Here is a 24,451-nt window from a genome sequence, read left to right on the forward strand (position 1 = left end):
TTCCGCAGCCATGAGTCTCTCCGCTAAGGACAAGCAGAACGTCAAGGCTCTCTGGGGCAAGGCTTCCAGCAAGCTCGACGACATCGGCCACGAAGCTCTGGCCAGGTAACCCCTATGCCAACCTGCGCGCATCTGACACTTCCACACTTCAGTTCAAATATATATTCTTTTCAATAAGACTGGAGTATATGCTATCTGCATTTACAGGGATACAATATGTGAGTGTGTGTGTTTTGTAGTTTGGAGTTTCTCTTTTCCTGCGATAGAGCTGACCTTGTTGACATTTTGTTTTTGTGTGATCTCCTTTTTCAGGATGCTGTACGTCTATCCCCAGACCAAGACCTACTTCTCCCACTTCTCCGACATCAGCTACGGCTCTGCCCCAGTGCGCAAGCACGGCAAAACCATCGTCGGCGCCATCACCGATGCTGTGAATAACATCGATGACCTGGCCGGCTCCGTGGGCGTCCACAGCGAGCAGCATGCCTTCAAGCTGCGGATTGATCCTGCCAACTTCAAGGTTCGCCATTATATCCTCACAACTCTTACACAGGGTGATCATGAGATGCATTTGAAAGCAGGGCAAAGCTGCAGGTGCCCTTTAAACGTGTGCTGGTGTGTTGGTCGCAGTGTGATACCTTTGCTGTGCATGTAGTACATCTTGATGAACTCCCACATCTTCTTTTCAGATCCTCTCCCACAACTTCATTGTGGCCGTGGCATACTTCTTCCCTGGAGATCTCACTCCCGAGGTGCACGTCTCCCTGGACAAGTTCCTCGCCGCCCTGTCCCATGCTCTCTCTGAGAAGTACCGTTAAGACGCAGACCAAGAAGACCCAGGCAGACATCATGCTCAATCCAGCTCTGTCTTGTGTTGTCTGAAAATTAATAAAAAATAATGCAAACGAATTAATTTGACTGTTTTTCTTTGACTGCATCTTTCTATTGTATATACATTGCTCCATGATATTGGGTTTGTCACTTGCGTATATATATGCGACTTTTGAACCACAATGACATATGATTAAAAACAAAACAAAAAAATAGCTCGGGTTTAAGGATCTCTTGCCCTTCTACTGTAAAACCAGTCCTCTCAAAAGCTCTTATGATTGCACACGACCATTGAAATGAATAAATGAATCCATGCATACAAAATAAGACAAACATCATTCATGTAAGTCGTTAGCACTTACCAATATGAAAAAAAACAGTGACTAACAGTGACTAAATGCAGTTTTGTCGCATACTGCTGAAGCGATGCTGTTTCTGTCACTGTATCACATCAGTGGTATTCATAATTATATTTCAAATTCTGTGCCATATATATTCATAATATAATCGCATATTAACAGGATCTATTCACAATGTCACGCTTCAAAGCCGCTCTCAGTCCAAAGCAATTCACGTCCATTGCCATTTGTATAATTAAAGACAGTTACAAACGAATGAATACAAACATAAGGAAAATTTGCGTTTTTCAAATAAGCATAATCACAAGGTCAAAACCAATTGCCACATAGTACCCCAACTTAATGTAACTTTGTGGTTTGAATATGGTACTTTGCGAGAAGGTATTCGTTTTTCATATTTATTTATCAGATTATTAAAATCTGAATTGTAATTGTAACTGTTTTAGCCCCCTTCCCTGAGTCATTGTCGACATACTTCTCTGGTTTAAAATCATTTTACTGCACCTCACGGACTGAGATAAGGTTTTTAACATGTAGCACGAACTTGTTTGGGTTTGTGGTTAAAGATAACAGCGATTTTCTGAGGGTTTCGTAAAGTTAAAAAGAAAAATGGAATTAAAATACTTTATTTTATATATATATATATATATGTAACGAAACATAAACAAATACAGAAACGCAAAACTTCTTGTGAACTCAGGTCGACCGTAAACAAATTGAGGACCATTAGTACTGGGGTGGGGCTGGACTGAATCAGCATAGATAACCAGCTCGTACACACCAATATGGGCCAGATAAATATATAAGTCACTAAAACGAAACGCTTTTTCAAATATTTATATAAACCCCATATTAATGGTTTTACAGTTACAGTATAAAAGTATGTCGAGAAAAATATATAGTTTAACGTTATCAGCTAAGCATTTTTGTAAGGTCCTGTAACCTTTTAAGAAGTGAATACTAAACAAAATTATGTGTCTACAATTTATTTAAAAAGTTATCAACCATAACGCTTGGATATATGTGTCTTAGAATGATGTTGGCTTTTGTCCTTTCAGGTACACAGTAATATATCATTTTTTAAGAATGCCATTCTTGTTGACCGTTATATTTGTATTTTAAATCGTTTTAACTTATTACTATAAGCTTAATATATTGCTTTGACTGAAATGCACGTAGCGACATTTGCTCGAATTACCACTTTACAATGTTGTACTGTACTTTCTAATCGATCATATTATTATTATTATTATTATTATTATTATTATTATTATTATTATTATTATTATGTATTTATTAGCAGACGGCCTTATCAGGGTCTTTGTTTAACTTAGTGACTTTAATAATAATAATAATAATAATAATAATAATAATAATAATAATAATAATAATAATAATAATAATAATAATTTGATTATTATTGTGCATTAAATAATGCGTCTGTTTAACATAATAATGTGTTTTTCCTACACAGACTTGTGTTAAAAAGACACATTAGTGTGATGTGCTTTGGTGAATTTTAACACAAAGTTGTGTTTGTGTGAACAAACACGGAATGTGTTACATTTAACCGATTAGTTCTAAGTGTATGTTTAACTCCCCCAAAAAAAAAATAATAATAATAATATATATATATATATATATATATATATATATATATATATATATATATATATATATATATATATATATATATATATATGCCAAAGGCTGCGCCTAATTTGCCCTTATCATGATGGAAGGTTTAATTCAGACACATTCCGCACCCATGCTCAATTAAACTATATGCTATATGCTCAAACTAAAACTATAGAATCTGTTAAAACTTGTAATTCTGAAAATAATTAGGATGAACAGCACAAAATCCATATATATATATATATATATATATATATATGATAACAGCACAAAATATACATATACATTGCTGTTCATCCTAATTATTTTCAGAATTACAAGTTTTAACAGATTGTATAGTTTTAGATTGAGCATATATCATATTGAGCATACAGCATATAGTTTAATTGAGCATGGGTGCGGAATGTGCGTGGATTAAACCTTCCATCATGATAAGGGCAAATTAGGACCGTCATGCAGGCGCAGCCCTTGGCATCCTGCCCATGTGACTGCAGTGTCAGGGTCCTGCCTCCTGGTAGAGTCAGCCTATCACCTTCGGAAGCCTCCTGGGGGCGGAGAATGAAACCTACATAAAATGTGCGAAAAAATAACCCGACACCACGGGATTTTCATTGCTTAATTGATCTGCAAACCCGACGAAATCAAACGCTGCCAACATGGTTGAATGGACAGATGCCGAACGTGCCGCCATCGCTGCTATCTGGGGCAAAATTAAGGTCGAAGAAGTCGGACCCCATTCCCTGGCCAGGTAATGTATGCCTAATGATCAGCATGGTGCTTGTGACTTTTATTATATGCTAAATATTCTGAAAGCATATTTAATTTTGATAAGGAGATATAAAATGAATGCATCCATAACAAGTATACATATAGTATAGTCTGCCTGCATGGTAACTTTCTTGTTGTAGTAATAATAATAATAATCGTTACGCTTTTTTAATATTTTAATTATTCTCCCTTTTCCCAGGCTCCTGATCGTGTACCCCTGGACTCAGCGTTATTTCGGAAGCTTTGGAAACCTCTCTAACGCCGCTGCCATCCTCGGCAACGCCAAGGTCGCCCACCATGGCGCAGTCGTCCTGGGGGAGCTGGACAAGGCTGTGAAGAACTTGGACCACATCAACGAGACCTTCTCCAAACTCAGCGTGCTGCACTCCGAGAAACTGCACGTTGACCCCGATAACTTCAGGGTAGGGTTTTCAAAGCTTTGCTCGCACTTGTCACAATGAATGGTTCGCCTTAGTTCTGAAAATTGATCTATTAGGTGTTGGTGCTTGTTATATTTCTTACTAACCGTGCACTTATTGTGAATGTTCTCGCAGCTGCTGGGTGACATCATCACCATCGTCTTGGCTGCCCAGTTGGGATCCTTCTTCACCGTCGAGTACCAGGCCGCCTGGCACAAGTTCCTGGATGTTGTCATCAGCGCTCTCCGCAGACAGTACCACTAGAGCCCCCCCAACCCAGCCGCCGTGCCCCTCTATCCGGCACGGCACAGACGCACAGAAACGACCATCAAACCTTCACTGTGTGATTCCATAACTGGCTGTACTTATGTTTGAGAACAAAAATAAATAAATACATTTAAAAGCATTGTATGAAAACTGTTTGTGCTTCTTTTCAATTAATGTAGGTTAACTTCACGAATAAAAGGGGAATATATATATATTTATTCATATCCAAGTATATCCATTGCCTACTTTTGTTGTTTTGCTGCATAATTGTTTTCTCTATAAAATAAAACAAAAAACATATTTAACATAATTAAACCCAATTTTATACTTATAGCAAATTAAAACGTAAAAACAAATAATGTGTCCATCTTAACATTGAACATCCATATTAATAACAATATTGTATCCAATAAAATCTCAAGAAAAAACGAAATAAAAAACTGGCGTAAATATGCTTCAGAAAGACTTTACTCACAGACGCATTTCACGGGGACCGTGGTAGATAAGTGTTAATGAATATGTTGAACTGTGTTAGCTGTTGTTTAAGTCTTGACAGACTCATAAGCTTATGAAATATTATTATTTATCTATGTATGTATTTCTTTCTTAGCAGACCATCTATCCAGGGCGACTTACAAAATATAAGACCAATACAAAAACTGCAATAATACAGTACAGATCAAAACATAATACAATTACAAGTTCAATATTACACAAGTGTATAGGAAAATATACAGTAAATACAAAATCGAAGTCCTACATCCTAGATTGTAATAGCTAATAAGTGCAGACAAGGTGTCAAGTCATAGTGAATAGCTCAAGGGACAGGGGCAGAGGGGGAAGCACAATAAACAACATGAGTACTAGCAATATTAAAAGCAAGGAGGAGGAACAGGAGGAGCACTGCCACAGCCCTACAAAATGACCTCCAGCGGACCGCAGTAAAGTCAGCTTGACGTTTGATACTAGTTTGATTTTCGACTCGCTCTCCCCGGCATGAATGAAAAGAGCTGCATCTCCCCAACCACCACAGCTAGCGTCTTCAAACCAGCTTTCACACGAAGAGGACCAATTGTGAATTCTTTCACAACGTTAGTTTTACTTGTGAATCATAAGAGTCATTTGTGAAAACCAGTAACACACCGGATATGTGCACTTAGCCATGCGTAAAATGGCTGTGTCTCCCAACCATAATAGCTAACGTGTTCAATTCAACTGCAATGAATTCTTGCACAGCATTCGTTTTACTTGTGAATGTTAAGAATAATTTGTGACATGCCTGAAATTGCTTGATATCCCTAACCACCACTAGCAACAGTGTATCATCGGGTGCTCCCAGACACTAGCATTTTAAAAATAAGTTTAGGTGAAGAAGACCAGTTGTTAATTGTTTCAGAATATTTTGTACATGTGAATAGTATGGATTTACAATTAAAATCAATAATACAAACACAAATCATAAGAGAGACACATTGGGAATCACTTCACGGTCTGTTTTATTAATGCCTAGTAATATGTTGTGAAAATAAATAACATCTCACACACACTAGGTCTTCATGAATAACAAAGACAATAAGAACAATAACAAAACATTCGTAAACACGTAAACGTATTTTATAGATTTTCACAAATGACTCTTATGATTCACAAGTAAAACTAACGTTGTGAAAGAATTCACAATTGGTCCTCTTCGTGTGAAAGCTGGTTTGAAGACGCTAGCTGTGGTGGTTGGGGAGATGCAGCTCTTTTCATTCAGACCTTACGCTGGTGCAGTGGGCCCTGGGTTCCTCCAGGTGCAGGACTATGCCCGGTCTTATGTGGCCAGAGTGTGTAGGCAGTTCCTGGATGATGAAGGCATTGATGCCATTGACTGGCCCTCAAGTTCCCCAGACCTGAATCCAATTGAGGACCTTTGGGACGTTATGTATCGGTGCATCTGTGATTTAAGTGTTCCCTTAATTTTTTTGAGCAGTGTAGCCAGACTGTTATTGCAAGTGTTGCCAAATTATTCAGTGTTCTACAGTGTAGAAGATATGCAATAATACAATTAACATGCACCTTGTGCAGAATTTGGACACATTCAATTTAAAATAATAATAATAATAATAATAATAATAATAATAATAATAATAATAATAATAATAATAATAATAATGTTTTTCATTACCATGTTCATTTGGGAAATGCAGTACATATTTGATTAAATCTTGCCTTTGTGTTACTGGCCTTGCGTTTCCCTCCTCGACTCTTGATAATTTGATTACTTACTTTGGTCCGTTTGCCTGCTTCCAGCCCCCTCGCCTGTCTCCTTGACCAAGCTTTTTGAATTTCCTTGACCATTGACCTGTCGCCTGTTCTCTGACTCCCCGTGCCTTGCATCTGGGTCCTCCATCCACGTTAGTCTCCCTGGGTGTGTTTCCATGCAAAACAGAGGCTGTTTTGTTTAATTATGTTTACCCGTGTTCAATTTTTTGTATTTACCCATGAATGCTGCTGTGCGTCTCGTTTTCATAGCAGTCTTGCAAACGTTGGCAACATAATCCAAAGTATGATCGCCATTGTCCACAGCAAAAATGGATGTCAATAAATGGTACAATCAGAATATCAAGCTTTGTATCGAAGAGCTTTAAAATCAATTTCTTAAAAGTTTAATTAATGTGTTACATCAGTAATTGTCAAATAATGTGGAATTCTGTATTGATGTATTTGTCTGGGTAAATAATTGTGCGCCGTGCACTTTATAGTCTTCTCTCCCTTTCTATATTGATCGTACCTGTCAAAAAGCATTTAGTCTTCAATCTGTTTAGATGTACTGGACCTGCTTAGAAGAAAAGTAATCACCTGCTGTTTGTGCACTTAGTTTTCATCGGTCCTTGTTTTATGTATTGCACCTAGACGAGGAAAGTAATTAACGCTTACCTGTTGCGTGTGTTGCAATACCTACATTTATCGCTAGATGGAGACTTAGACTGTGCTACTGCCACAGCATCACCCATTTCAGGCACACGGGCTGGGGCGGACTGGCCCGGGATGCTTAGGATGCTATTATCATCCTGGCCTGTCTGTGCTGCTTTTTATTTTTACTTTGTTTAATATAATGTTCGACAGGACTACACAGCTGGCCTCCCATGATACAATGGCATGACCTGCCCTCCACGTAAATTCAAAAGAAAGCTGTTGCTAAGTGTGTGGAGCAAAGCAAGGGAATCTATTTAGTTAGTTCAGCTGTCATCACAATCTGAATGATGAGGTTTACCCCCGCCCCCGTCTCCTTTCACGGCTTGACTGCTGTCGTGTTCGTATAGCGCAGATTTCCGCAGTTCTGCGCGGATCTGCGCTGTTGCAACGATGCGATTCTGCAATTCTGCAAGTGTGGAAGTTCTGATCTTTAGTCGGTGCACTAAAAGTTGTTTAAACTGTGTCATTCACCTGTGATTCTAGTGAACGCAACTTCTCAATTCTCAAATTAATTAAAACCAGACTGCGCTTTGTAAAACAAAACCCATAACCATGCCTGTACTTTATAGAAAATGTTTTGCTTTAGTATTACACAACACACCCTTACTTGTTGCCAACAGTTAGACATTTTTTCTATCTATTTGTACAAATGTGTAATTATTTAAAATAATAATACATACAGTACTCACTTCTCTGACTGTTGCTACTGCTGCATTAAACTGACTGCTGCGGAGTTGAGTTGACTTGAGCCTCAAGATGGTCATGTCTATGGTGGTTGTGGTTTTAATTTTCAAGAGGCTAGAGATTATTTCTGGCACGTGGCCTGTCCTTGTATACTACTATACTATACTGCACACAAGTACAGAAATTAAGCTTTCCTCTTTTAAATTGTGATACTTAAATGCATGATGAAACAAATTAAGTGATTTCTCCTTATTCATTTTATTTTTTAGGTGAAGGAGCCATGTCAGATGGAGCAGATAGCTGGAGTGTCATCATTTCCAACATGTGCCTCATCTAACCCTGCTGTGATGGGACCTGTGGTGCCTGTGACAGTGAGGAGGGGACGAACGGGAGGTTGAGAGAAATGGGGCTTGCTCACTCCTTGTTTCATTGAGTCTAATTTTGATTGGCTATCCTTCTACATCAATTTCATTCTGTGTGATCCCCTGCTGATTTTGTATGTTTGCCCACTGACAAAGAAATGATCAGTCTATAATTTTAATGGTAGGTGTATTTTAACAGTGAGAGACAGAATAACAACACAAAAATCCAGAAAAACGCATTTCAAAAAAGTTATAAATTGATTTGCATGTTAATGAGGGAAATAAGTATTTGACCCCTTCAACTTAGTACTTGGTGGCAAAACCCTTGTTGGCAATCACAGAGGTCACACGTTTCTTGTAGTTGGCCACCAGGTTTGCACACATCTCAGGAGGGATTTTGTCCCACTCCTCTTTGCAGATCCTCTCCAAGTCATTAAGGTTTCGAGGCTGACGTTTGGCAACTGGAACCTTCAGCTCCCTCCACAGATTTTCTATGGGATTAAGGTCTGGAGACTGGCTAGGCCACTCCAGGACCTTAATGTGCTTCTTCTTGAGCCACTCCTTTGTTGCCTTGGCTGTGTGTTTTGGGTCATTGTCATGCTGGAATACCCATCCATGACCCATTTTCAATGCCCTGGCTAAGGGAAGGAGGTTCTCACCCAAGATTTGACGGTACATGGCCCCGTCCATCGTCCCTTTGATGCGGTGCAGTTGTCCTGTCCCCTTAGCAGAAAAACACCCCCAAAGCATAATGTTTCCACCTCCATGTTTGACGGTGGGGATGGTGTTCTTAGGGTCATTCCTCCTCCTCCAAACACGGCGAGTTGAGTTGATGCCAAAGAGCTCGATTTTGGTCTCATCTGACCACAACACTTTCACCCAGTTCTCCTCTGAATCATTCAGATGTTCATTGGCAAACTTCAGACGGGCCTGTACATGTGCTTTCTTGAGCAGGGGGACCTTGCGGGCACTGCAGGATTTGAGTCCTTCACGGCGTAGTCTGTAACAATCGTTTTCTTGGTGACTATGGTCCCAGCTGCCTTGAGATCATTAACAAGATCCTCCCGTGTAGTTCTGGGCTGATTCCTCACCGTTCTCAAGATCATTGAACTACTACATTCAGTACATGATGAAATGCTGAAGGAGAATGCTGAGGAGCAGCTGCTGGCCAGCCCTTCATCTGTGCGGGTACAGAGCTACCTCTCCGAGTTGCCCAGCAGCAGAAGCGAAAACGCATTGACCTACTAGAGGATCAACAAAGATCGTTTCCCTGTGCTTGCTCTACATGCCCGAGCCTACCTCTCTGCTCCATGTACAAGCGTTGAAAGTGAGCGCTTGTGTAGCTTGGCTGGACATGTGACAGATGAAAGGAGAATCCGATTATCAGGTGACAAGGCAGAGATGCTTCTGTTTGTGAAGAAAAACTTGCCATTAATGCTCAAGTAATAGCATGTTGCCTATACATATGTTGGCAACAAAGAAAACATGCTTTGTTATTTAATTATTACCCACTGCACCTATTATTATTTGGAAGAGTATTGGACTTTTGTGAGATGAGTAAAAAAGAGAAAAAGGTCCATTTATGAACATAGTGCAGTTTGGGGGAAATTGTGATGTTTAATAATTAATTTTATTAGGAAAATAAAATTTTGCATTGAAGAAAAGTAGATTTCTGTTTGGATATGCTGTCAACTATAGTTCTTGGAAAGAAAATCGGAAATCGGAATCGGCCAAGAAAATTACAATCGGTGCATCTCTATTATCTATTATCTATTATTTAGTCAATTATGCTAGTATGAAACACTTGCACAAATGGCCTCAATATCATTTTACAAGTGAAGTGAAGATGGTCTTGTGTTATTTCATGACAGTCGAGTTTGTTCCTATGGGACCAATGGGAAAAATGACCTGTCCACCAAATAACCCGAACAGATGTCATTCAGAAGGAGCACATAACATGTTAAAAGGGTTTTGGTCTAGTGTTCAACCATACCTCATTTAGGCTACTTCCATATGAAACCCTGCACAAGATCTAGATATTAAAAAAATACAGGTTTAATAAGGCTAATATAAATTTACTAATACTACAGCACGGTGGACTGCTTGTAATTACTATTAATTTTACATTTTCAATTTAAAATAAGTTTATTTGATGAAAGGTCATTGCCATTGGTTATGAACTTCAAAGGAAACTGTAAATGAAGATCATCTCTTAGTATAAAATGCACACATCTGAATCCCTAATATAAAAAGATAGTGTAAAGATGATGCTCAGTCCCGCTGCTGTTTTGAAGCTCAACCAGTAAAACAACTTCACACAAATATTTTTCTCAAATCAAATGTTTTATTAGTAGGTCAAATGTTTAAACAGGATAATCTAAGAAGCAGTAACACAACTGTCTTGCTGCAGAAACATTTTGATTCTTAAACAGTGTAGATTATTCTGTACAATGCTAACAGATATATTAATTTCTCAAGAACTCAGATTGAAGTATAAAGTATGAATGTTAGGGTTGAGAAATCTCAAAAATCAAAATCCATTTAGGTGTACAAAAATTAAATAATTGGATATTGAAGGTCTAGTGCCACCTACCACTGTCCACTGTTAAGGGTCCTTGACTGGTGAAATCATTTCCTACACTAAGTACCGCTGAATGGCTTCTCTGCTGTGTGGATGCGCAGATGCCTTTTAAGGTCTGATGAATAGGTGAAACTCCTTCCACACTGACTACAAGTGTATGGCTTCTCTCCTGTGTGAATTCGAAAATGTTGTTTCAGATGCCCCCCCCGTATGAAACTCTTCCCACACCGAGTACAGGAGTATGGCTTCTCTCCCGTGTGGATGCGCAGATGCCTTTTAAGGTGTGATGAATAGGTGAAACTCTTTCCACATTGACTACAGGTGTATGGCTTCTCTCCGGTGTGGATGCGCAGATGCTTTTTAAAGTCTGATGGCCGTGTGAAACCCTTCCCACACTGACTACAGTTATAAGGTCTCTCTCCTGTGTGGATGCGCTGGTGTAGTTTCAGTTGCCAGGCTGTTCTGAAACTCTTCCCACACTGACTACAGGTGTGTGGCTTCTCTCCGGTGTGGATGCGCAGATGATTTTTAAAGTCTGATGACCAGGTGAAACTCTTCCCACACTGACTACAGTTATAAGGTCTCCCTCCTGTGTGGATGCGCTGGTGTAGTTTCAGTTGCCAGGCTGTTCTGAAGCTCTTTCCACACTGTGCACAGTGATTACAGCCCTCAGGGCTTCCAGTGAGCTCCGCTGTGTCTTTGCCGACTATCAGTGGCATGCAAGTGCTGAAGGTTTCACTTTGGTGTTGTAATGACAGTCTCTCCACTCTGACTGAGCAAGGCCTCATAAGCTCAGGAATCTGTTGTCCTCTGCTTCCCAAGTCCTGTCTGTATTCTTCCATCTGGGAGGAATCTAACTCAGTCCCTGTGTTCTCACCTTTAATACGCTGGGGCTCAATCTCTGTTTCACACAATCCAGTGACACAATCCAGAAGGGTCTCTTGTGTACTCATGTGGTGAGTTCCTATAGAAGGGAAACACTGGCCTTCAATGTGCTGTTCTGAATTGCATGTATCCAGTTCACTCTGGTTCACTTCTGGGTGCTCCAGTTTAATGATACATCCAGTTTCATGGTGCTTCTCTCTAATGCTCACTGGGTCCAGATCACTGAGCCCCTCTCCTCTGTGCTCAGACCCTGCTGGACTGTGTCTTTGTGTTTCATTCTCAGGTCCTGGCTCCCCCATGTGGACGGGCTCCAATCCTCTGAGCTCCACACTCTGTTCACTCCTGTGCTGCCCATTGCCTTCAGCAGCTGTGGGCTCTCTATCCTGCTTAAGGCTGGAGCCCCTCTCCTCCTCACCGTGCTGCTGCTCAATAGGATTTGTTTCCCCATCGTCAGCGTGAGCCCTGGCCTCTACAGCTCCTGGGAGAGATAAACACTCAGCAATGTAAGCAGCTCCAGTGATTCCATAATCTTTAAACGTTATGATTCCAAATCATAAATCATGTTTATGTAAAAGTATCTTCAACATGGCAATACTGATTAATATTACTACAAAATATAAGATACAGTATATACAGCACATTGTAAATCACATATGAGAAACTGAGCATTTCATATGACCATTTCCAAAAAGTCCTATACCCAGGGTTCCCACTCACCATTTTCTATATCACAAGATAAGTTCCTGTTTGACATTCAGTCAATGCTCAAAAATAACATGAATAATGTGCATAATAACAGTCAGTGTGCATAATCATATTTGTACACAGATGCATTGCTGCCATTACTGAAGGTCTATGTAAACAGTTCTATGTAAGGTGCATGTTACTGAACTGATGCCAATACTAAATGTCTCCACCCTACAAAACTACTTCAAAAGTACAGTAAGTGGGTCATTCCATATCAAATGAACACAGAGAAGTGAATTTCGACCCTCATCATCATATGGTGAGTAGAAAAAATGTATCTCCAAGAAATTAAACTAATTGATAACCTGCATATTTAATGCTTTCATTTCCTAGAATGCATACTTTGATTTTTGATTTTTTGTTTTTGGAAATATTCATATTGTTTGTCCATGACTTTTCAAGGTTCAAAACATTTTTGTCAATTTTCTCTGACTTTTCCATGACTTTCCAGGTCAATGTTTTTTTCCCAGACTTTCCAGGTTTTTCCCTGAACATGGGAACCCTGTACACCCTTATCTTGTGTATAAATGTCATTCTGTTGATAGAATGATAATATAAGGAATAATGTAATTGGTTAAGCGGGGGAAATTCCACCATAGTAATATTACACAGTTTAAAGTCTTCTCCTAAAATGTTCTTGGGTGTTGTCCTCATTCACAACAGCTAAACAAAGATGGCTGAGGAAGGGGGGGTCTCTGGTATCAATAGGATAACAAATGGTAAGTGAGGAAAGGAAGTGAGTCATATCAAAAGCTATTGATGAAGATGAGTAAGGAGACAGTCTGTCTCTGTTGGGAGGGGTGAGTTAATCACCTCCGAGAAAGGTATGAGTGAGGGGAATGAAATATGGGAGAGCGGGGTGAGGGCTCCATTGTCACTTGATATGCTAATAGGCACCTGCCATTGGATACTCTGGTGGGTGGGGTGGTCGCTCTGGAAGGTGGAGTTGGACAGGGGTTCAACTCGTAAAAGCTGACTTGTCCATAAAGTCTTTGTATCAGTTTTGCCTTGCTGTACCCAGTGTACTTTTATACTGTGATCTATATTCTGGACTCTCTAATTAATCAAATTGAACCTGAACTGTCTTAGTTCCAGTCACTGCTACATTAGGGTCCATTTTCTTACAATGAGGATTACAAAATTCTTCAGTTACCAGTGGCATTTCGGGACACAATGCGATGGTGCCAGTTCCACAGGAGCTACATTTGTCTTCAATAGTTTCATTACAATTAACCAGCAAAAAAACAACAACACAGATTGGCTATTGTAGGTCATTTACAGTGGATTCCGGATTCCGGAACATTTTTTAACGGGGTTGATTGAGACACAAAATTCACTGTTAATACATTTGCTTCTCTACTCCTTAAGCATGTGAATTATAGTAAGTTCATAGATCACTTAAAGGTGTCTGTAACACAATGGTAAATGATTATTAAAGATATTAATTGTGTCAGGCTAGAGCAATACACATGGGGTAGCAACCGTGTCAAACAGATTCCATGTTGAGTACACAAATAATAATACAACCCAAACAGACAAACACAGGACCAAGAGAAAACATACAACCTGAAAAAGCATCTTACTGCTCCACAAAAACTGCCTAACATATGAAAACAACAATGTGACTGAAAAGGTAAATCTTTCAGTAATTAATAAGCCAACATGATATATTAAACTAGTTGGCTAAAATAAAGTTGCTGTCGATCCTGTTGCTTTGATGACTGTGTTGATCAACTATGACAACACGTCCGCCTCAAAATGAGAAACTGAAAACCATACAGAACTCCACTGCCTGACACAGAGGGGTGTACAAGGCTGAGCACAATGACTTCTGTATAATGAAAAGTAAATCGTCATCAACAGAATCGAACCCATGCACATACTGTTGCAGTACCTATTGATGAGTCTTACTCACCAGCTGGTATCATTCATTCATTTGTAGTTAATTTGGAAATCATTCTGGAAAGACACGCCTGCAGACAGTTGTGGCAGAGGATTTCACTACAGACAGGGAGTCACGAACACGCTGAACTGACGAACAGCAGCTCCCACACACAGCATGTATGGTAGTGTGAACCAGCAGGAATGAAGGGGTGCAGGGGCTTCCCCCGAAGGCCATAAGTAGTGCATAACATTTGAAGAAAATTATGACTATTATAATCAGAGGAGGATGTTGATGATGATGAAAATAATAATGATGATAATAATAATAATAACTAATCATCTGACCATTCAGTTACATTTTGGGCAAAATACAAAATAAATAGAACAAAATTGAATACTCCTCTTAAGGGAGAAGCTGCAAGAATTATACACCATTTCACACATCTTACATTTAGTATGTTTAAACTGATTTGTGACAGATAAGGGCATGTTTAAAAAGACAGACCTCAATCAACATCATCACATACAGAGGTTATAATTGTGACTGGCATTTGGTGATCCCTGATTGGGAGAGAATTAAATGAGGACATAACTGGAGAATCAAAATAATATTAAATAGAAACAGTATATTGGATGAACATATATTATTCCAACTGTATTCGATCTATGCTTTGTCATAAATGCTCAATCCTCCACTCTCACCTCTCTCTCGGAGTCTCAGCGCTGCCTGCGGGTCCCTGCTGGCTGAGGCCTTTTCACTTCTCCCTTCATCAGTAAGAAGAGGTTCAGGCCTCTGCTCTTCCATGGCTGCAGACTAGAGGAACAGAGCAGTGCGAGGTTTAGTCTGACTGGATCCCAGTTAGGACTGGCAGCATCAGGAGCACCTGCTGTTTCCATACGGCATGAAAATAAGTCATGTACAGTGCTTTGCAAAAGTATTCAGAGCCCTGACAAATTCTCTCATATTACTGACTTACAAATGGTACACTGAAATCTCATTCTGACATTTTATTTAAAAACACTGAAACTCAAAATCAATTAGTGTTAGGTGACATTGGTTTCATCTTGGGAAGTATTTAAATATAAAAAACTGAAATATGTTAGGATGAGAATCAGGTCCTGGAGAGCTGCAATCCTATTGCTTTTATAGGTAACTCAGCATATGGTCCAGGACAACAGAACTGTGACAACATTAATTTGCACTAATTAAGCACTTGATTCAAATGCAGACGCAAAACTTCTTGACCTTTTATTTTTTCTATTGATTCATTCACTCATTGATTCTGTTGACAGAGAAATGTTTTGGGTTCGGATCTCAACACAAGAGAAATTAAAATGGCATCAGCATATTATGGGCTCTTTGTCTTTATTGGTGTCCATCATGACTGAACCAACACATTGTACTTTACTGAGCAGCACTTGCAGCACATGGGCACCTTGGCCCAGACCAAATCAACACTTTGACATACCTGAGAATCGCAAATGTTAAACTTATATGAGACGGGGACATTTTAATTTAGTTAATGAGTGTTATGATAGGAAACAGAAGATTCTGAAAATAAATTAAAGTACAATCGTGGACATGTTTGTAATTTACAATCTGCGGGTCACTGCTGTGATTTGATCTAGTCCCTTGTCTCTTTATGACTGACATCAAGTAGGGTTTCAATTTCAAATGTAATGTACAGATCAAAATCGAGGTGACGTTTCTGACATTAAAATAATGAAAGTGATCTGATAATTTTTATCCAATGTTATGGTTAAGACCCTTTTAAAGTCGTTTATAGTACATATCCAGTACCTGACAGATGAATTGCTACACACTCAAATTCAGACAATAAATGCAGGCACATCATGTAATACTATTCTGCACATCCTTCTACTTTATTTCAGTACATTTACAACACTGATTGCGATTCGGTGTGAGGTTTCAATGTAAAGAGGTTTGGCTTTTCTCGCCTGGCTCAGGGAATGGCGCTCTGACACTGGATGCAGATGACGAACCCCCCCTCTTGTACAGGGAATGAGCCAAGGAGCCGCTGCAGAGGCGGGACAGGGGAGGGGGTCGGATGCGAAATGACGAATGCTGGGGGAGTGTGATAAGGACCGGGTATTTATACTTTATTGTGCAACAGCGGAGTCTCCCTGAGTGCCTGGTCCAAAGCCAGTCATCCATTTCAGGATTACAATAAATACCCAGTGTTCCTGAACATCTGAGAAAATCCCCAATATTGCACAAAACTCCATGGGAATTTTGCAAAGCTGTGCCTGATCTCAAACGTATGTGTATTTTTCTATACAGTCAGATCCCTCACCTGCTCTTCACCGAGGCCACAGTCCAGTTCACTTCCCTCCAGTTTCAAATAAGCGCATGGTGGCTCTTCATCCTCCCATTGGTCAGGACTGACAGACCCCAGCACTGCAGACCAGCATGAAAACACAGACAAATACTCAAGAATTGTACATTAGCATCCATATATGTGTGATGCATCTTCTAATGGTTCAGTAGCAGCATTTCCACTGTCATTTAAGAAGGGTGGAGCTACACACAATACATTAATATACACTCACCTAAAGGATTATTAGGAACACCTGTTCAATTTCTCATTAATGCAATTATCTAACCAACCAATCACATGGCAGTTGCTTCAATGCATTTAGGGGTGTGGTCCTGGTCAAGACAATCTCCTGAACTCCAAACTGAATGTCTGAATGGGAAAGAAAGGTGATTTAAGCAATTTTGAGCGTGGCATGGTTGTTGGTGCCAGACGGGCCGGTCTGAGTATTTCACAATCTGCTCAGTTACTGGGATTTTCACGCACAACCATTTCTAGGGTTTACAAAGAATGGTGTGAAAAGGGAAAAACATCCAGTATGCGGCAGTCCTGTGGGCGAAAATGCCTTGTTGATGCTAGAGGTCAGAGGAGAATGGGCCGACAGATTCAAGCTGATAGAAGAGCAACTTTGACTGAAATAACCACTCGTTACAACCGAGGTATGCAGCAAAGCATTTGTAAAGCCACAACACGTACAACCTTGAGGCGGATGGGCTACAACAGCAGAAGACCCCACCGGGTACCACTCATCTCCACTACAAATAGGGAAAAGAGGCTACAATTTGCACAAGCTCACCAAAATTGGACAGTTGAAGACTGGAAAAATGTTGCCTGGTCTGATGAGTCTCGATTTCTGTTGAGACATTCAGACGGTAGAGTCAGAATTTGGCGTAAACAGAATGAGAACATGGATCCATCATGCCTTGTTACCACTGTGCAGGCTGGTGGTGGTGGTGTAATGGTGTGGGGGATGTTTTCTTGGCGCACTTTAGGCCCCTTAGTGCCAATTGGGCATCGTTTAAATGCCACGGCCTACCTGAGCATTGTTTCTGACCATGTCCATCCCTTTATGACCACCATGTACCCATCCTCTGATGGCTACTTCCAGCAGGATAATGCACCATGTCACAAAGGTCGAATCATTTCAAATTGGTTTCTTGAACATGACAATGAGTTCACTGTACTAAACTGGCCCCACAGTCACCAGATCTCAACCCAAAAGAGCATCTTTGGGATGTGGTGGAACGGGAGCTTCGTGCCCTGGATGTGCATCCCACAAATCTCCATCAACTGCAAGATGCTATCCTATCAATATGGGCCAACATTTCCAAAGAATGCTTTCAGCACCTTGTTGAATCAATGCCACGTAGAATTAAGGCAGTTCTGAAGGCGAAAGGGGGTCAAACACAGTATTAGTATGGTGTTCCTCATAATCCTTTAGGTGAGTGTATACAAATACAAATATATTCAATATTAGTCGACTGAGTATGGATATTGTTTACATTTAATTGAGGTTATTTAATAGTCTAAATTAATTGAACCCATGACAGCATATGAGGCTGTATAACTGTTTTAATCTTCATCAATGATACTGATATCATAAATATCGTATCATTTTACTGTCTCTTCTGCTGTGCCGACCCCACCGAGCACACAACTGTATTATCTGCACTTGTTAACTCACTGTACTAGGATGCATGCTTATTATATTTGGACTGCTTGTATTTCTGCACTGTGTAGTAGGAGGAGGAGCAGTAATAGTGACATGTGCGACACTTCTGGTCAGTTTGACAGCTGCTGCTCTTTGTACTCTTTTGCTCAGACAGTAATGGCGTTAGTCGCTGTGTTGTCAGAGCTCGTATGAAATCAACACGTCAGTCACTGCCGCCAGATTCAGTGACAGCCCCGGCCTCAGGAGCAGGAGAGGAGGTGCCGTATCGCCACTATGTCGCATCAAACCCTGTCTTACCGGCGGCCATGTCTGCGCTGCGTCTCTCCGGCGCCTGATGCGCAGTCGGGTCTGCAGCACCTGCGCAGTTCACACCGCGCCTCCCTCGCCGCGCTGTCAGCGCGCCCTCCAGGGCCTGCAGGCGCGCTTTCATGGCGCCGTTTTCTTCTTTACTTCGCGCTATTTCCAGCTGAAAATCGGTAAACGTGATCTCGGCCAGCTTTGTAATGTCACACACTGCCGTTTGGACTACACTCTCCATGACGGAGGCGAGCTGGGATTTAAATGTAGTCAAATACTGAGGCATCCTGGCGTCTTCCGTGTGACAGTGTCGCAAACAACACGATTTTACTGCACTGCCTTGAGCGCATAGGCAGACGTTACTGACCTCTGACCCGCCACGCCCACACAGGTCACGAAGCGCCGCCATTGGTCAGCGGACTCGACTGCAAGCGAGCAGCTGCAGCCCGGAGACCAGACTGTTTTATACGCCAATCAGACGGTTTCGTGTGTTTCAAATGTTACTCTCAATTCACTTAAGTGTTTCTGTTTGCCTTTTTATTGCTTCCTCACGTTGCTTGGATGGAGAAAGTGAGGAGTCCACATAGACTCCTAGGTCTTTCTCATGCGTTACTTCTTCTAGTGCTATCCCTCCCATAGTGTAATTATACTGGACATGTTTGTTACCTGCGTGTATTACCGTGTTGCGTGCATTTGTCCACATTGAATTTCATCTGCCAGGTGTCGGCCCACAACTGAATATTATCTAAGTCCCTTTGAATAACCTGTGCTGCCGAGATTGTATCTGCTGATCGAGCCACCGGTTTTTAACCTCCGTTAAGTTGGCACCCCATATAATTAAATAATCACCAAAACTATTCCATTCATTTGTGCTGTGTTTGTGCTGATTTGTGCCGCAAAAATGAACATTTGTGCTGGTTTGGTGTTTGGAGATATTACGCATTCTTTATTGGGCTGTGTGACGTCACTCTCCACCCCATCTCGCTCAAATCGCTTCAAACTGGTGTCGTTCGTTTGTGCTCGATTTGTGCCTGTTTGTGCCATTAAAATGAACACTTTATCTATTTCCATTCCTTAGAAATAACACATATGATTCTGGGCTGTGACGTCACTCTCCACCCCATGTTGTCCAAAGCACTCCAAACCGGTGCCATTCGTTTGTGCTCGATTTGTGCCGGTTTGTGCTGTTGAAAGAAACAATCTAACTAATTCCCTTACATAGAAATAACACAATTATCTCCCGGATCTGTGACATCAGTCATGCATTTACCCCATCTCGTCCAATGCACTCACTTTCCGACTCGTTCGTCTGTGCTCTCGGTGCAGGTTTCTTTCCATTTTTTCTTTCAATATTGACAGTTTGATCATTTGCAGTAACTTAAAGCTTCAAATCCAAATCACATATGCCCTATGAGCCTCTTGATAGAAATCCCGCCTTCGTCCGCAATACCTCAAAAACAACAGAAGGAGAACAGAGAAAAAAAGAAACAGCCAGTCGAGTAACAGGAGCTCCTACATAATTGCAATAGCACAGCCGGCGGAGCAGCAGCCTCCAGTTCCGTGGCTGGTACTCGGGACAGGGGCCCTGATCTCCAGTGTCCCGCCTGCGCCTCCGAGCCCAAAATAGAAACCTGCACCGAGAGCACAGACGAACGAGTCAGAAAATGAGTGCATTGGACGAGATCCGGGAGATAATTGTGTTATTTCTATGTAAGGGAATTAGTTAGATTGTTTCTTTCAACAGCACAAACCGGCACAAATCGAGCACAAACAAATGGCACTGGTTTGGAGCGATTTGGACAACATGGGGTGGAGAGTGACGCCACAGCCCAGAATCATATATGTTATTTCTAAGGAATGGAAATAGATAAAGTGTTCATTTTAACGGCACAATCCGGCACAAATCGAGCACAAACGAATGACAGCGATTTGAGCGAGATGGGGTGGAGAGTGACGTCACACAGCCCAAAAAAGAATGCTTAATATCTCAAACACCAAACCAGCACAAATGTTATTTTTTGCGGCACAAATCAGCACAAACACAGCACAACTTAATGGAATAGTTTTGGTGATTATTTAATTATATGGGGTGCCAACTTCACAGAGGTCCTATTTTAGTATCATCTACGAATTTGACAAGTTTGCTAACTATCCCAGAGTCCAGATCATTAATATATATTAGAAAAAGCAGAAGTATAGAAATTAGTGTACAGTTATGAATTAGTTCTCACAATTGTGTTTTCATTCCTTCAATACATTGTTTTAACCCATCAATCTGTAATGACTTCTTCCATATTATACACATGGAGAATTTTAGTGTTGTTAGTGTTATTTGATTGTATGTCTCAAAATCTCCAAAACATGAATTTTCCACTTTTTTTTGCTTATGCTCAAGATGTAATGTACCAAATCATGACACATGAAATTATACTTCTAAAATATAGTTTTATAATTCAGATCAGTTTTGGATACATGTTTATTTTACTAGCATCATTGGATTAAACAATGTGGTGCTGGAATTGATATTTTCTATTTTATTGCCAGTTTACATACAAATACAGCTGAACCAACAAGTAGACATTGTTAACTATTTTTAAGCTAGGGGACACATTTGCAAAATGAAAAAATGAAATATGCAATCTACCTTATTTTCTTTAGTATTTCATAAAATTAGCAAAGACAAATTCTAGCAATTCAGATTGTATGTGTGCCCTATAATACATCAAAGGCTAATTTACTAGTATTATTGTTATGCATACATTTGTTCATTAGTTTTATCTGCCTTTGTTGGTAAATATAATAGGATAATCAATAGTTACTACTATATTTACAGCATTACATTATATTAGGCCAGGGGTGTCACATTAGAGTGTACACTTTGGTTTGCTTTTTTTCAATGAATACCATGCCTATAACATTGATATTAAGCACACAAGCAACACAATCGAGATATACACTCACCTAAAGGATTATTAGGAACACCATACTAATACTGTGTTTGACCCCCTTTCGCCTTCAGAACTGCCTTAATTCTACGTGGCATTGATTCAACAAGGTGCTGAAAGCATTCTTTAGAAATGTTGGCCCATATTGATAGGATAGCATCTTGCAGTTGATGGAGATTTGTGGGATGCACATCCAGGGCACGAAGCTCCCGTTCCACCACATCCCAAAGATGCTCTATTGGGTTGAGATCTGGTGACTGTGGGGACCAGTTTAGTACAGTGAACTCATTGTCATGTTCAAGAAACCAATTTGAAATGATTCGACCTTTGTGACATGGTGCATTATCCTGCTGGAAGTAGCCATCAGAGGATGGGTACATGGTGGTCATAAAGGGATGGACATGGTCAGAAACAATGCTCAGGTAGGCCTTGGCATTTAAACGATGCCCAATTGGCACTAAGGGGCCTAAAGTGTGCCAAGAAAACATCCCCCACACCATTACACCACCACCACCAGCCTGCACAGTGGTAACAAGGCATGATGGATCCATGTTCTCATTCTGTTTACGCCAAATTCTGACTCTACCATCTGAATGTCTCAACAGAAATCGAGACTCATCAGACCAGGCAACATTTTTCCAGTCTTCAACTGTCCAATTTTGGTGAGCTTGTGCAAATTGTAGCCTCTTTTTCCTATTTGTAGTGGAGATGAGTGGTACCCGGTGGGGTCTTCTGCTGTTGTAGCCCATCCGCCTCAAGGTTGTACGTGTTGTGGCTTCACAAATGCTTTGCTGCATACCTCGGTTGTAACGAGTGGTTATTTCAGTCAAAGTTGCTCTTCTATCAGCTTGAATCAGTCGGCCCATTCTCCTCTGACCTCTAGCATCAACAAGGCATTTTCGCCCACAGGACTGCCGCATACTGGATGTTTTTCCCTTTTCACACCATTCTTTGTAAACCCTAGAAATGGTTGTGCGTGAAAATCCCAGTAACTGAGCAGATTGTGAAATACTCAGACCGGCCCGTCTGGCACCAACAACCATGCCACGCTCAAAATTGCTTAAATCACCTTTCTTTCCCATTCAGACATTCAGTTTGGAGTTCAGGAGATTGTCTTGACCAGGACCACACCCCTAAATGCATTGAAGCAACTGCCATGTGATTGGTTGGTTAGATAATTGCATTAATGAGAAATTTAACAGGTGTTCCTAATAATCCTTTAGGTGAGTGTATAACCAATCATTTTGAAATTAACAGCCCAGAGAAAAGAGAATTCTCTTCCCTATAAATTATTTTAAGTGAAAATAAGTAGGCTATGGAAATATAATGAAAGGCATGTGTAGCATAGATAATGAAAAACATACAATGACCACTTTTAAAGTGAGTCTAAACAAGGGAAAGCTAAAAACTGGAACATGGTGGCCTATGCATTATTATTATTTATATTATTATGCATTGCAGCCTCGAACAGTGTAGCAGCCTACTCACCCAGCAATGGATCTCAAATGCGTTTTTTGGGGGGAAACGGACCAAAAGAAATGTAACCTAATACTCACACTTTCTGTTACTTGCTGCTTCCTGGCACCTGACATCTCTTGGCAATAGCCAAAGCGTCAACATCAGGGACCGGTTTTTGAGGGTTTCCAATTTTCATGATGTCCCCCTTGTGCACATGCACCAAATCAGTCTAGAGCAGTCTGCGCAAGTGCGAAATCAAGGTGAATTGCTAGGGGGTGCATGATATCCAAGGGGTGCAGAATTAATCATAACACCTGTTTAATTTACAATCTGAGAGGATTGCCAGCACAACACACAGAACACTCCCCAACATAACAAAACCATTGAAAAACAGTTACATAACAAACAAGAGTTCCTTACCTTACAGAAGCATAAATAACACAATTGTAGGCCTACCTTTTTTAATCAAACAAATGATTTTGTTCCTGTATGTTCCCAAATATATCACGTTGTGTTGTGGCCTTATTTAATTGAATTTGTATTGTTTGTTCCCTTTACTTAACTGTATTCTTGCACTTTGTATTGCACTTATGTTGTAAGTCGCCCCTGGATAAGGGTGTCTGCCAAGAAATAAATAATAATAAAATAATTGTAATCAAATACATGATTTTGTTCCAGTATGCTCCCAAATCACATTGTGTTGTGGCCTTATTTAATTCTGGAACAGTCTTGTTATAGTACTTGTGTCTGATGAGTCTTATGGGTTTGGTGATTCTCTCTGTAGGTTCTGCTGGACTGACATTGATCTAGAGGCACCTGCCTATGTTTCACCTGGGTTTTCAGCCCTGGTTTACCCCCTGCGAGGGCTGTCTTATTTAAGGTGCTTCCTTGAATTCCTTGCTTCCAGGCCACAGGGCCCATCACTGTCAGGACCAGTGGCCATCAGGTTCGGGGGACAGAGGGGCGCTGATCCACATCCAGAGCCCTCCTTATTTAATTGAACTGGAACAATGTAGACTGCAGCTGTATTAAAATACTGTATTTCATGATTCAATGTATTTATTAAACACAAAATATCGCACCTGTAAACACAGCTGTAGTCTTGTATTCATCCTTACCTGTGTGGTGTGTGTTAGTCAGAGAGGCTCTACTGCATTTGAATGTTTTCAAAGCACTGAAAATTGACCAGAGAACTGGCCTCCACCTGTATCCTAACACTTCCACTCAAGGGCAGTTGCCTCTGGCTGGAAATCCACTACAAGCAGGTACCACTCTCTCTTTCTGTCCATCTGCTTTGCTTTGTAGTCTAGTACTTTAAACCTCAGGAACGAGAAGTCCCGTCTGTCCCATCGTTTCTGGC

General features: G+C 40.6%; 3 protein-coding genes across 3 annotated transcripts in view; 2 read left to right on the forward strand and 1 right to left on the reverse strand.

Annotated features, from left to right (window-relative positions):
* The window catches only part of LOC136764588 (hemoglobin subunit alpha), a 967-nt gene extending 58 nt beyond the window's left edge, over positions 1-909 (forward strand). The window contains exons 1-3 of the mRNA XM_066718769.1: positions 1-105; positions 313-520; positions 690-909. The exon at positions 1-105 is cut by the window's left edge and continues 58 nt beyond it. Coding sequence (XP_066574866.1) covers positions 11-105; positions 313-520; positions 690-818 — 432 coding nt within the window. The 5' untranslated portion in view covers positions 1-10 and the 3' untranslated portion in view covers positions 819-909. The remainder of the gene's footprint in view (positions 106-312; positions 521-689) is intronic.
* Positions 910-3,411: 2,502 nt separating this feature from the next.
* On the forward strand, positions 3,412-4,421 carry LOC136764589 (hemoglobin cathodic subunit beta). The gene is made up of 3 exons (XM_066718770.1): positions 3,412-3,576; positions 3,796-4,018; positions 4,151-4,421. Exons 1-3 carry the CDS (start codon positions 3,485-3,487, stop codon positions 4,277-4,279), a joined length of 444 nt encoding a protein of 147 aa, XP_066574867.1. The 5' UTR covers positions 3,412-3,484; the 3' UTR covers positions 4,280-4,421.
* A 6,278-nt stretch (positions 4,422-10,699) lies between these two features.
* On the reverse strand, positions 10,700-12,212 carry LOC136764113 (zinc finger protein 3-like). Its single transcript, XM_066717936.1, has one exon. The coding sequence runs from the start codon at positions 12,049-12,051 to the stop codon at positions 10,927-10,929; it is 1,125 nt and encodes a 374-aa protein (XP_066574033.1). The 5' UTR covers positions 12,052-12,212; the 3' UTR covers positions 10,700-10,926.
* Between the last annotated feature and the right edge of the window lie 12,239 nt (positions 12,213-24,451).

This window comes from Amia ocellicauda, chromosome 12, assembly GCF_036373705.1.
Source record: "Amia ocellicauda isolate fAmiCal2 chromosome 12, fAmiCal2.hap1, whole genome shotgun sequence".
Lineage (NCBI taxonomy): Eukaryota > Metazoa > Chordata > Actinopteri > Amiiformes > Amiidae > Amia > Amia ocellicauda.